General features: G+C 39.6%; 1 protein-coding gene across 1 annotated transcript in view; it reads right to left on the bottom strand.

The window, feature by feature from the left end:
• Positions 1 to 13,554, bottom strand: part of ELOVL4 (ELOVL fatty acid elongase 4) — a 32,131-nt gene extending 18,577 nt beyond the window's left edge. The window contains exon 1 of the mRNA XM_028108127.2: positions 13,149 to 13,554. Coding sequence (XP_027963928.1) covers positions 13,149 to 13,248 — 100 coding nt within the window. The 5' untranslated portion in view covers positions 13,249 to 13,554. The remainder of the gene's footprint in view (positions 1 to 13,148) is intronic.
• Between the last annotated feature and the right edge of the window lie 1,125 nt (positions 13,555 to 14,679).

The following is a 14,679-nucleotide window of genomic DNA, read 5'->3' as shown; positions in this document are numbered from 1 at the left end:
CCTTCAACACACACTATGATTACCTCTATCATACCATGCAACTGTCCTTTTAGTCTGTTTAAGTGTGTCCCACACAGACTGGGCAGGGGCAGTATTACTATTTCTATAGCCACAAAGCCTTGCAAGAGTAGATGTATCCAGCAAATGGCTGAGGATTAACAAACCAAATGATGGCCACAAAGTATCTAGAAAATAAATATTATTATGGCAGCTACTACTGTGAAAATAGATATTGGAGACATTTCTCAACTGCCCTTTTGATTCAGGTAAAATGAGCAGAGTTATTGATCAATATTGTTCTAAAAGATATAGAAAATATCTGTTGGGGTAAAAAAACAACTAAATGTTCTATAGAAATGCATGCCATTGTTTGATTTTCTTAAATATATTTTTAAATCAATAGCTTAAGAACATTTTTAATTCTTCTTTTTCCATACTATATATAGCAGCAGATTATCAAAGACATTAAGAATCCTTCATTCCCTTGCTATTCAAAATGTAGTACTCCAGCAGAAAAGTATCTCCTGGAAGCTTGCTAGAAATAAAGAATCTCAGGCCTCAATCCAGACTACTAAACCAGAATCTGTGTTTCAATAAGATTCCCACGTGATTTACACATTAAAATCTAAGAACTGCTCTAGTCTACTCATAAATGTGGTCCTATTTTATATAATATATAATCCAGTCATAAAAGCTTGTTTTATTTGTTCCTAGAGTCTACCTGAATGAATAAGTCACTTTTTTTTTCTTTTAACATATCTACATCTATTTAACCTGCCATAAACAAAAGAAAAACACATGCCTAACAACCAACTAAAGATACTGAGTAGCTTCAGGAGCATATTCAAGGCATGAAGAAGTATGTACTATATATTATTCTCCAAAATTATTCACCCTTCTTTGCTATGTTGGAACCAAAAGCTGCAAATCAACACCATGTTTTTATATTTCTCTACTAACCAATAACATACAAGTGATATTGTTAAAAATCCATTTCCTTTTACTGACTACACAAAAATAACAGTCAATGTCACCTTGTACACTAGAGATTCCCCCAAAGGGAAACTGCAGTGTTTTTCCTAAGGAGGTATTCAATGCCTTCCTCCATTTATTATAAAGGTCATGAGGGCCAGAGCCACAGTCCTTATTCCTCGATGTATCTGTAACAATGTCTACTATACAAGCACCCTCAAACATTGTTAAGAGAAATTTTTAATGAAAAATGTAGGTAACTGTTGTCAAGAAGAGTTTGAGAAGGATTTTATCTCTGTAATAGGGATAAACCAAATGACACTATAAGGCCTCTTCTAGGTTCTAGTCTAAAATGTGATGTATAATACATTTTCCACCCCAGGTAAGATCTTGGGTATCAATGAGGTGAAAAAGGCAGAAGTAGAGGAGAAGGGGTCTTCGCACAACTGGATACAATGGACAGGTAACAATCCGAGATACACTCTAGAATTGAAGCACAGATTCTGAAAGTGGTGGATGAATAAGAGTCCAGTCAGTTCCTGTTGAGTAAGGGTGATGAGCGGGGAAAATTTCTGCTTTAACCTCCCCTATGTCCTCAGGAAAGAGGATGACGGTTTCAGCTGGAAAGACTGCCTGGATGAATGAAAGGAAAGGGTAGCCCTTACAGGGGGTGGCCCAGGCAGAGGCTAGGCCAAAAAAATGACCAAGAGGTCAGTGAGTGATGGGCAGACAGGAGGGAATGGAGGTCCTTACCAGCAAGGCAAGGGTAAGTTGCAGCATCTGAGGGGATGAGGGGGAAAATGGCCTGAAAGCAGTTAGAACAAGAAGGCAAAAATGTTTTATGTAACTCAGTAGTATTACAGTCAGCTAAGAGCCTGAAAGAATGGATGGAGGAGTTCAAAAACAGAAAAAAGGAAAGAATTTTGGTTCCAAGTTTGCCTGAACAGAGATCAAGATAAAGGCAGAAAGTGAGAGAAATGATAAAATTTCCCACAGAGAGCAGATAAATAGGGATGGACTCGGAAGCTACAAAGGAGAAAAGACAGTAACACAGATGAGCTGAGTGAATCAATAAGTGTTACAAATTGAAGAGTGATTACTCTGAGTTTAATTTGGGAGGGTGAGTACTAGATGGAGAAGATCCAAGAAAAGTCAGTTTATTCACTTGGAAAAAGGGAGTTAATAGTATGCAGCCCAAAGGAGTATGAGGATCAAATGTGATAATACATGTGAAGTGTTAGATATAGTCCCTGGCACTTAGTAAGCATCCAATAAATGTTTGCTATTATTACTGGACAGTAAAACAGTATCTGTTGTATGAACAGGGAGCCCGTCCTGCATTAGGAAAAGGTCACTGATGTGGGAAGGTGAAAGATCTAGATTAGGTCCCAGCTTCATTATTTTCCAGCTGTGTAGTTTTTAGTCTGTTTCTGCATCATGGAATGATTAAATAATACCTACTTTATGGGGATGCTATGAACATTAAATAAGGTGTATAAAATGCACACTACAGGATGTCATAGTCCATAAGGGTCCTGCACTAGAAGCTCAATAAATAACAGTGAGTTTCACCATGTACAGATGATATCTAAATCCATCATTAAAAAAATATAAGGGATATATATATTGGACCCTTGAACAACATGGGTTTAAAATGCAGGGGGCCACTTAAATTCCTGAATTTTTTTCAATAAATACTATAAATGTATTTTCCTTATGATTTTCTTAATAACATTTCTTTTCTCTAGCTTTATCATTAAGAATACAGTATATAATACTATAATAAAGTATGTTAATTGACTATATGTTATGGTAAGGTTTCTGGTCAAAAGTAGGCTATTGGCAGTTAAATTTTGAGGGAGTCAAAGGTTATATGTGGATTTTTGACCATGCAGGGGATCAGCATCCCTTAATCTGCATTATTCAAGAGTCAGTTGTGTATTTTTCTCCCAGACCTCTTATTGCCCCAAATCCCCCCACCTTTTGGCATTTTTTTCCTTTTCCCTATGAATGGGATTTTATGACTATGTCATTATGTAAATGTGTTTTTGATATAAAAGAATGATCCCTCACATCCTGGAAGCCAAGAAAAAATGCAGATAAGTGGTTTCCTTCTCACCCCATTTTCACATTTTGTTTGACTTCTCAGAAAAAGCAGTCATAAAACTGCCTTCCTGTACTAATCTGGGAATTCAAAGTCCAAACATCCCCCTTAGTGCCACTAATGGTCTTAAGGATTTAAGAAAATTGAAATGGTGTTTCCTTTTAGGAAAAAAAAAAGATTGCAGATACCATTGGAGCGTGTACACGTGCGTTTTTTTTTTAAGATTTTATTTATTTATTTGACAGACAGAGACATAGAGAGAGAGGGAACACAAGCAGGGAGGGTGGGAAAGGGAGAAGCAGGCTCTCTGTTGAGCAGGGAGCCTGATGCGGGGCTCTATCCCAGGACCCTGGGATCATGACCTGAACCCAAGGCAGACGCTTAACGACCGAGCCACCCCGAGTGTATATGTGTTTTAATGGGAACTGTGGCCATAATCTTCTTATGCTAACAGTTCCATAAGCTGGAATATCCAATGGGTAAAATACTATTGGTCCTGAATTTATTCCTTTTCACCAATTACCAATAGTTTCAGATTCTTACACTGTGAAATTTGGCAAACATTTCCATAACTCTCTTTGAATATACTTTCTTTGTCCTAGCCACTCCATCATATAGAAGTCAACTTCATCTTCTCAGGCTAAATACCATTTTTTATACTTTACATATGTATATTCATACATATGATTTAAACATATAAATTTATATAAATAAATATCACTTTTTAGTTTAATCTCACACAACAGCCCTTATAGTACCGTTGAGTATTTCAGATGCTTTTCTTTAGATTACCTCTGGTGGTATTATGACTTTGTTCAGACTTAATATTCAAAGTAGTGATACTATATAGATAAGATAACAGTATAAGATAAGGTAAAGTCAGAGAAAATATGTAGGTCAGAGAATTGATTATTGCTTTTCTGCTTGGCTAGTGTGATGGGGAGACAAGAGCACTGGGCTAAGAGACAAAACAACCTGTTAAGCCCATTCCCACTACAGTGTTCATCCACAAGTGACTTAATTTCTATGACTCTCAGAAACTTCTAAAGATATGAAAATAACAATGCCTGCCAGGCCTATCTTCCAGGGTTGTGAAGTTCTTGGTAAAGTTGTAAAGCAAAAAACAAAGGCAAGTTTGTCTTCCTTGTTATTTGCTACTTTCTAGCCATTGGGTACTTTTTTAGGCAACAGCTATGCATTCTCCTTATAAAGCCATTTTACTGTAAGCTGAAAAAACAATAAAAGAATTGTCAACAAAAATAAACTAGCCAGTTAGTTTACCAGCAAAATGAGTTTATGGGAGGATAGCAGAGGAACTGCAATTTTGGACATGCAAACCATGGTGAACCATATGCAAGTCCTGAGAACAAATGAGGAGAGTATCCTTTTAATAGAGGGAAAAACAAGCTGGCAGGGGTTATTTAGGATGATCCACTGGAAGAGGGTGACAGTTCTGGGTTGTGGCAACTTTTCATTAGCTGGGTTGCTGCTGGGCCAGGAGAAAATCTTCCTCCTGCTGGGTGGGGTGTTAAGGTAAGCCTCTTCCTGTGGGTTGGAGTGTGTAAATAGGCTGTGACAAGTGGTACATGCCTGAGAGTTGCCCCTTCAGAACTTCACAACTCCATTTTTTAAAATTTTATTTTTTTTATTTTTAGTAATCTCTACACCCAATGTGGTGCTCGAACTTAAAATCCCGAGATCAAGAGTTGCATGCTTTTCTGCTTGAGCCAGCCAGGTGCCCGCCCCCTCAAATCCATTCTCAATAAGCTTTTCCTTTACTCATTTTCACAGAATCAACTGTTTTACCAATGAACACTGAAGAAAGATCATGTCTAGAAGTACTATATTCATTTTGTATGAAATGTTTAAAAAATTATGGTAAAAAAGACATAATGTAAAATGAGCTTAATCATTTTTAGGTGTATAGTTCAATGATGTTAAGTATATTCACATTGTTGTACAGCTAATCTCCAGAACTTTCTCATCTTGCAAAACTGAAACTCTGTACCAACTGAACAACTCGCCACAGACCCTGGCAATCAACACTCTACTTTCTGTTTCTATGAATTACACTACTTTAGAGACCTTATATAAGTGGAGTCATCAAGGCTCATTCATGTTTTGGCATGTACCAGAATTTCCTTCCTTTTTAAGGCGAAATAACATTCCATTGTATGTATACATGACATTTTGTTTATCCATTCATTCACCAATGGACATTTTCCACCTCTTGGCTCTTGTTAATAATGCTTCAATGAACATGGGTGTGTAAAACTATATGAAATTCTTTAACAATATATATCTGTGCTTAAGTTTGCATTTGATAAATAAAAATAACAAAGCTTACTCCTTGACTACTCCAGTTCAAAATTACAAATGCCTTTCTGTGTTTGCACCTAACAGGGAGTAACTGATTCCTTCAGTGGATTAATGCATTTGCCTTTCAAATTCCAAGACTTATATTCTAAGTAAAATGCAATCACAAAATATATTTAGAGGTATTTAAGAATGACAATATTCCATAAAGAAAGATATATGACAAAAACAAGATTTTTTAAATTAACATTTGGCTAAGGAACATACTTATACCAAAATTACTTACTTTCTTTTGTTTTCCCCATACTCTAAGATCTATATATTTGTAGCAATTTTATAAGAATTTTAAGCCATACTTCCAAATTTTAGAAATGCTCATAAAGTGCCTATAATTGAAAATCTTTTCTAAGTACATATGATAAAATTTTGCATTTCCTGTAGAAAAAAATATAAAGTAAGATTAAGTTTAGACTATTTAAGCCACCACTTGAGGAGATATTATGAGGACTCAATAAAGTGGCCATAAGAGATGATATGGTTTCAACCATCTCAGGGTACAGGTAGCAATATGAAACCCAAATGATCATGAACAACTTGCCCCAAACCACATAACAAGCCATCCTCAGAGGCTGTATGTTACATAATAAATGTAATGTATAATTACATATATTACATACATAATATATAATCTTATTATTTAAAGTTATTGCTATTATTTTTGACAAAATAGATAACTCTTGGTTATTCAAGAAACACCTAATTAAATACGTACAGTATTATGGCAACAAACACAGTGCTATGTCAAAGTAGGTCCTTAAATATCTATATCCCTTTGTTTTTCTATTCCTTTACCTATTTCTTCTGGAGCAGATAAGAAAGTAAAATGGATTAAATGTGAATCTGTTATTTGTTCTATTTTAGCAACACTAATAATGGGTTTGTTGGAAAAGATTGGAATTATTGCAGAGTGAGGTTTTTAAATTATTGACCAATGTATGTTTATTTGAAGTTGCTTGACCTATTTAAAGAATTTTTTAAAATTTCATATATATCCAGAATTTAACAGCCCAGTGAGACCTTACAGATTACCCAATTCAACTCTCTTAATTTACAGATGAAAAAAGTTTGGAAAAACAAAGGGACCTGTCCAAACTCTCAAAGCTAATTAGTGAAACTAAAGCCTAGGACTGAAGCCTAGGTCATCTAAATCCCAGTCTAGTGTTCTTTCCTTTCTTTATTTCATGCTGCCCTCCTCACTTCCACACTCACCACAATACTTCTGCATAGACAGGGAAGAGAGAATTATATCTCATTTTATAACTCTTGAAAGTAACTCTTTTGTGCTAATAAATGATTTAATGGTTTGATTCCTTCATTAAATATAGTCAACATCAGTTGAATTTATTGCTAACTTATGATAAATATCATTAAAAAAACTTCCTATAATTTGGTGTGGCACCAAACTTTATTAGTTTAGCAACCAGTATATATCACTATTTGAAATTATGCTAGATTAAGGGGGTTATCTCTTGATATATATCAAATCAACAAATCCAAGAGCACTCCCTAGTGTTGGGGATAAAATACAAAGAGTGAAGGGGTAAATAATAAAAAAGGTTAAATAGGTCAAGACAATAGAGTTACAGAAGGAATGGCACAAGGAAGTGCACGAGCAATTGCTAAAGGGAATGGGATCAGATGAAGGAATGAACTGCTCCAGGGTACATGGCCAAGAAAGGCTTTGTGAAGGAGGGCTCCTGGAGAGATGGAGAGGAGAAAGGGCAGTGAAGGCAAAGGAAACAGTGTGACAAGAAAAACAAAGATAGACATGTGCATGTTTTACTCAAGAGGGAGTTATCCGGCTGGCTGGAGCTAGAGGTCTATGGACAAGGATATATCGGAGGACCAGGTTAAAAAGGAAATTTGGAAACTTGGTTTTAAAAGGCCATGTGTTTCCTCCCTTCTCTTTTCTAAAAATCAAAACCCTGATGAGTTTTAAAAATGTATTTGAATCCATTCTCATTCCAAGGGAAAATAAAACAATAACACCTTGATTTTAAAAGAAGAAACGTCCCGATCATGAAAAGGAAAAAAAGAGCCATCTACAGTGAGAAAAGACAGATTCTGTCACACAACACTTCTCTATGTTCTTAAATGTCTAATTCGAAATAATAAATGACTCGATAAGTCCTATAATACTTAGGTTACTAATATTAAATCACTCACTAATGACATTCATCATGTGACTTGAGAAAAAATCTAACAACTTCAATTTTCAAAGGATGACTACTTCTTTGCAGCTCACAAAGGTACAGTCTGATATAATCACCTATGTAATTCTTTTTTTTTTTTTAAAGATTTATTTATTTATTTGAGAGAGTGAGAATGAGAGAGAGAGTACGTGAGGGGGGTGAGGGCCAGAGGGAGAAGCAGGCTCCTCCCCGAGCAGGGAGCCCGATGCGGGACTCGATCCAGGGACTCCAGGATCATGACCCGAGCCGAAGGCAGTTGCTTAACCAACTGAGCCACCCAGGCGCCCTCACCTATGTAATTCTTTTTTTTTTTAAGATTTTATTTATTTATTTGAGAGAGAGAGAATGAGAGCGAGAGAGAGCACGAGAGGGAAGAGGGTCAGAGGGAGAAGCAGACTCCCTGCTGAGCAGGGAGCCCGATGCGGGACTCGATCCTGGGACTCCAGGATCATGACGTGAGCCGAAGGCAGTCGCTTAACTGACTGAGCCACCCAGGCGCCCTCACCTATGTAATTCTTAAAACCTTGTCTCCCTAAGCCAAAAAAATCTAACTGTATAAAACTGTGTCCTGGCACTAGTTTTAGAATTTGCATTGTTTTACCCTCCTGTAATTTCATCTGTGATTGGATGTTCTGTGATGAGGCTGCTGGGGAATAGACAAGAGTATCAGATATTAAAGTCCAAGAGTCTGCCATCAAAAATAAGAACCAAACAAAAAAAAAGCAAAAAAACCCTAAAACAGTATGGACCTCCTAGAGGTTTCAGGGAGGTTATGAGACAGGAGGTAACTCTAGGACCTCACTGAAAACACTAGCTAAGGGAGAGCCCATGTTAGGAGCTGATGTTCCACATATTTGTCTTGAATTAGCTGCCTAGAATTTAGAGTGTCTTTTCTCAAAGAAACATTAAAAATGATAATTAGGTTTCCAGGCTAGGCTAAACAAACAAAACATATTTTAGACAATAACAAAGATTAAAGACTATACGTTGACTATGACAAATAATAATACTAATGTAAATATACTCTAAGACACATGCTCCTCTGGGACCTAGAACTCCCTGGCACAGACCTTTTACCCCAGATTATTTGAGCTGAGTTAAATGTCCTTTCCCACAAGCCCCCAGTTTCAGCAAGCGAGGATGACTCACGGACTTAACTTAAAAACACTCCCAGTTTCCATGAATTTTTAGTCTTTGATGCCTTTTTAGTCTACCTATCCAAATACTCTGAAAATATACATATCAACTCCACATGGTGACAGCCAAAATATTCTAAAAATAGAATCTTACAACTCAAGACTGTGATGCAGGTAAAAAGTGAAGATAAGAATAGTGAAGAAGGACTTTTCTGACTTCCCTATGTGCCAACTAGGCCTGATTCTGACAGATCACAGATCATGCCTTCAGACCATGATACCAAGCAAGGTGGCAGTGACCAAGTGCACTCATTCTCTCCCCAGAGCCCAGAACTATTCCTATACATAGTAAGTGATGAGAAAAGAATAAATGATTATATAAGCCTTGCCTCCAAATTTCATCATCATCCTACAGCGTCCTCCTTCATATACTACTCATCCCCTTTTCCCTTCTGCCCCTCCAAAGTGAATTTAAGGCTAGCTAAGCTGACCTTCTATGCTCTAAGTTCAAATCCCAAGTAGACACAAATTTTGCATCAAAATATGAGCTACTATATCTGTAAACAGAGAGCAATGCCAACCACCACCCCCATACACACACACACACACACGCGCGCGCGCGCACGTGTGTGTACATACTTCATGAACAATGGCTGTTTAAAAACATGTGGTCAAAAAGAAATATGGTGGCTCAGGCGATATCTGGCCTTATTGTAGGCATGCTGGCTATTAACTTTATAGGATGCTTCTATGCTAATTTGTTAACACAAAAGGCTACTAATAAGCATTTATTAAAATAAATACAACAGATAATGTAGATAATTTGGGTATTTAAAAGTTGGAGAATATTAAGATTCACCAGAAAAATTTACATACAACTTTGATTTTATATATATAATTTGAGCCTAAGATCCCAGTCCTAATAATTTTAATGTACTCATAAAAACTAGAAGAATAAAATACAATGACATCAGAGTTCCTACTCCCATGCCACCAACTAGTGTAAAGTTCTACATCAGTCTATACTTTCCTATTAATATAAACCGAGATTAACTTACTTGTTCAAAATATCTAAAAATATAACATAGGGAAGTAGAAAAATTATTTTTGTTCTTTTTCTAAAAGTACAGCCTTTTCAGTTTTAGTACCAATATATAAAGTATTAACAATTACAGTAAAAGTAACATTTTCTGTATTAATACTCTGTGGGTCATATTCTGTATTTGCTAGATATGTGCCTTTGAAAAGCCCAGTTTTTATACATTGCCTTGAACATTGCTTTATGTTTTATTAAATAGCACCATTTGATATGATAGCACAAAATGGTATTTTCCTAGAAACTGTTTGCCCTGGGGCAGAAATCTCTTGAATCACGAAATATACTCTACAAATCTGTAACTATTCTTATTATGACAGTCCAAAGTAGATATACTCATTTATACTTAGGTAGAAATTTCAGTGGAGAGAAACAGTTAATGAACTAATAAAACAAAGGCGGAAGCATAGAACTACAGTCTGGGGATGAAAGCACTCAAGGGCACAGAGCCTAGTTCACATCTTGCTCTCTGTGAATAATCTGTATCCTTTTGCCACACTCACTAAGATTTCTCAAGACCATCTTTCTCTCCACCCTCTTTTATTTCCCCCTTTCCAAACATGTGACTCATCAACTTTTTATTCAACCTCATGTAATAAGCTACTCTTCTGTTTCAAAACTCATTCACTCAGATTTTTGTGAAATTATAGCAAGAGGAGATCCTTGTGGAATCAGAGCAATGTGAATGAGTCAAAGAAAGGGAACATGGAGAGCATAGGCTAAGGATGAAAGGAAATGGGAAACCATAGGGTTCAGGTCTTCTGCCTGAATCTAAAAAATATTCCTCCTCACAGCAGCAAGGCAGAAGGAAGTATATCCCACTAAGCCTCTAAGTTGGTTTAAGAAATACCATCTACCGGGGCGCCTGGGTGGCTCAGTTGTTAGGCGTCTGCCTTTAGCTCAGGTCGTGATCTCAGGGTCCTGAGATTGAGCCCCGCATCGAGCCCCGCATCGGGCTCCTGGTCAGCAGGAAGCCTGCTTCTCCCCTTCCCAGTCCCCCTGCTTGTGTTTCCTCTCTCGCTGTCTCTCTCTCTGTCAAACAAATAAAATAAAATCTTAAAAAAATAAATAAATAAAAAAGAAATACCATCTACCTACACCAGGTAGCTCATTACAGAAAGCAAGGAAAGAGTCTCAGGTTTCGTAAGTGGATAGCCAGAGCATGGGTGAATACGTCCTTCCTTCTGACTTGCTAGTGAGAGGTCACTTGTGTTCCAGTGGCTACTCTCACTTCTCAGGCTTAGCCTACAATATTATTTTATATGCCCTTCACAGGGTAGTAGCAAGCTTTCACATGAAGCAACTGCACAAAATTTCCTATTTCATTCATGGTATTTTTTACACCAGCACCATTAGGAAGGAATGAACCAACACAGAAAGGTCTATTCTACCTTTGTGCTCAGTTTGTCTTTCTGAGACTCAAGAGGCAGGGAAGCTCTGAGATGGGAAGAGAATGATAGACAGGAAGGAGAACTTCTGGGTGTGGCTCTGGCTGTATGGAGATTGGAGAACCTTGACAATGTCTGAACTCAAGTATGCAAAGTGCAATTATCTGCCAAAGCTGATGTTCAGCTCTGCACAATTGTGTAATGGGAAACCCTGATGCAATGTCTAAATAACCAAAGTCACAGAGATGAAGGGAAGGGTATATCCTTCCCAGTTTTTGTAGGTACAGCATAACCTCAGTGTTTAACAGCACACAGAAGAAAGATTTAAGGAAAGACTCCATTAAAAACTGCCTTTTAACCATTTTCAATCACAATGGCTAATTAAATAGCTTATTTCTGGGGCGCCTGGCTGGCTCAGCAATCACAATGGCTAATTAAATAGCTTATTTCTGGGGCGCCTGGGTGGCTCAGTCGTTATGCGCCTGCCTTCGGCTCAGGACATGATCCTGGGGTCCTGGGATCGAGCCCCGCATCAGGCTCTCTGCTCTGCAGGAAGCCTGCTTCTCCCTCTCCCACTCCCCCTGCTTGTGTTCTGTCTCTCTCTGTCAAATAAATAAATAAAATCTTTTAAAAATAATAGCTTATTTCTCAGTGCCAAACTTGAGATTCCTACTAAAGAAGTTAAAGCTGCATCAATGTCAAAGAATCATTTTGTCACAGAAATAATTCCAGCACACATTTTCTCCACAAAACCTATTCCACGTATTGTAATCATGCTGTAACCACTGTTCCATTTACAATAACAACAAATACAAAACTACAGGAATATATTTTCATTTCTAGGGAAGGGAGGCAGAGAGTCACAACATGTAACATTAGCCTATTCCACTGCTGGGATGCAGTCCCATACTGCAAAGGACTAGATAATTTTAAGTCGTAAGATCATTTCTAAAATCCTGTTGGGCTAATTTTTTATTTCAAAAACCTTTAAATGTTTTAAAACTAAAAGCAACTGAAGCAAATTAAGAAAATAAATGGTAAAGTGTAAAAATAATAATAGCACAGCTACTTCTACTAAAGAAATCAACCAACCGAGGATCCCTGTCAAATAAAACTCCAACCGCTAAAGGGAAAAGTTTGCTAATTTAAGAAAACTGTATATATGTAGGCTGCTGGGACAACCTCTAGGTGCTGCTCTAGAGACCCCCTTCCTAAAGACTTATTTTTTTCCCGGTATTTCAGCCTCCCCCTCCCCCTAACTGCACTGCACTGCGCAAAACACAATCACTTCAAACATATTTGCTGTTGAAAAAGCCTCAGAAACTGAGCTTCTTCAAGGTTCAAGAAGCCAAACAATGGCTTTTTACTTTTTATTCCAAATTACACTGTAGATGGATGAGCTAGACAAAATACTAGCAGGTTGTGTCAAAGCAACCAGGAGGCCGAAGAAGCAAAAACACAGCTACCTCTAGAGCCCTCCTCCTTCCCCCCAGCCATCTCGCCAAATGGACTATTACTAAATATTAAAATCAATCCTGTGCCTAAGTTAAAACTGTCAGATGAAATTGGGAGATGCGGGTGTAGGGTGGAGTGGTTCCTGCGTCGAGCCCTTAGCAGCACAGACTCCATCTGATATGTCAGCTCCAGCATCCGAGAAGCTGAAGAGAGATGGAAGCTCAGAGGAAAACCGTGCGAGCGTCGGCGGGGGAGGGGGGTTGGGGGTGGCGGGTGCGAAGGGAGAGGCCTTAACGTTCGGATCAGATTAACCAGTGCCCGACCGCTGTCCCCGCGCCCCGGCATCTCCTCGGATCCACAGCATCCCAACAGCCGCAGGGAGCGAGGGATTGCAGGGCCGGACGAAGACAGGGAAGCCAGCCGCTTTACCTGTGATAGACCAGGTCCAGCGGTAGAACTCCACGGTGTCGTTCAGCGCCGTGGACACCACGTTGAGGACACTGCCCGGCTCCGAGTCCAGGAGCCCCATCTCGGCGGTAAGCGGGCGCCGGCGGCAGCGGGAGGAGAAAGCGGAGACACCGTGGGAGGGTTGACCTCCGAGGCGACGGCCGACGGAGCGAGCGGCAGCCGGGGACCCCTCTAACGGCGGCGGCCCAGCTGCGTCTTCTCCGCCTCCTCGGGGCGCCGCGGCGACAGGGATGCGGCGGCCGCGTAGACTAGCCGGGTGGAGTAAAGGTACCGTCCAGGCTCCTAGGAGAAAGAGGAGGAGGAGGAGATCTCCCCGTGAGCGCCAGGCGCTGCACCAGTCTGCGGCCTCGCGCGGCCGCCGCTCCAATCTCCTCGGCCCGAGTCACGTGGCCGCGCGCGAGGCGGAGGGGCCAGCGCCCCTCCTCCCGCCCGCGCGCTGGGACTCTTGCGCAGGGATGAGGCTGTCGTGGAACCGCGAGAGTCAGGTCCGCGCAGGCGCGCGCCGTCCCACACCCCTAGTGTCTCACCCTTTCCCTGGTCGCGCGGGAGCAAGACACCTGGGCCTCTCTTGACTACCTACCCCCGCGAGTCTCCCCACGCCTCCTCCGTCTCCGTCCTCAGGAGGAGGGTACGCCGCCCCTGCGGAGGAGTATGCCGCCTTCCCACGGGTGACCTCGCATCCGCCCCTGATACATCTTAGGAAACAGGACGGGGAAGAATGGGCGTTTTGTGGGCAAGGATGAGGTAGGCGAGATGCTTTGGTCCTTACCTGTCATTCACTTCTATTTCCTTTGGGTTCCTTTTTTTTTCCACCCCCACCAGCACATGCCTGTCATGACAAGAGAAATGCACAAGTTATCCCTCTAAGTTAGTCAAGTGATATTTGTCTTCCAAGCTGCAGTGGTGGAGAATGGACTGTGGGGTCTACTCATTAACCAGTTGACAAATGATTTGAATGAATGCTTGCATGTGTTTTGTAAACTTTTTAATATACATGGAATAATCAAAGCAATATAGTTGTATTAAATAGGGTTGTTATAGCTTCAGAGAAGGAGGACCAAGAGGGAACTTACAGTTAGAGAAGTCCTCTTGGACCTGAAGGAGTTGAGAGGAACATAAAAGGATCATTGCTCAGGAAACAAAGGACAATCTAGGTGAAAGAAGAAAACATATTTATTTAAAAAAATGTTTAGATAATAAAGTGGGAGGCAACAGGATAATCTACCCCAGAAAAGTGAACCACCTGAAAAGTAGCAAATATACATTACATACAGTTCTTAATTTGATAGTTTCTGACGTCAAACAAGATCTTTGAGAATAGTTCCGTAAACTTCTCACCTACTTGTTACTTAAACGCATGACCTACTCTTTGTTTAACCTTCTCTCCGATTGTTGGTTTAGGAAGTTCCATTTAGAGGCCACGGAGTCAGGTGTGTGATTGCGTCTGCTCTTTAACACTGTTAAAATAATGTGAATACTGTTTTTCATCATA

This window comes from Eumetopias jubatus, unplaced genomic scaffold (genome assembly GCF_037043125.1).
Source record: "Eumetopias jubatus isolate StellerSeaLion01/CBP00866 unplaced genomic scaffold, mEumJub1_p1.0 scaffold_6, whole genome shotgun sequence".
NCBI lineage: Eukaryota > Metazoa > Chordata > Mammalia > Carnivora > Otariidae > Eumetopias > Eumetopias jubatus.
Note: the sequence above shows the minus strand (reverse complement) of the source record. Positions and strands in the feature narration are given on the sequence as shown.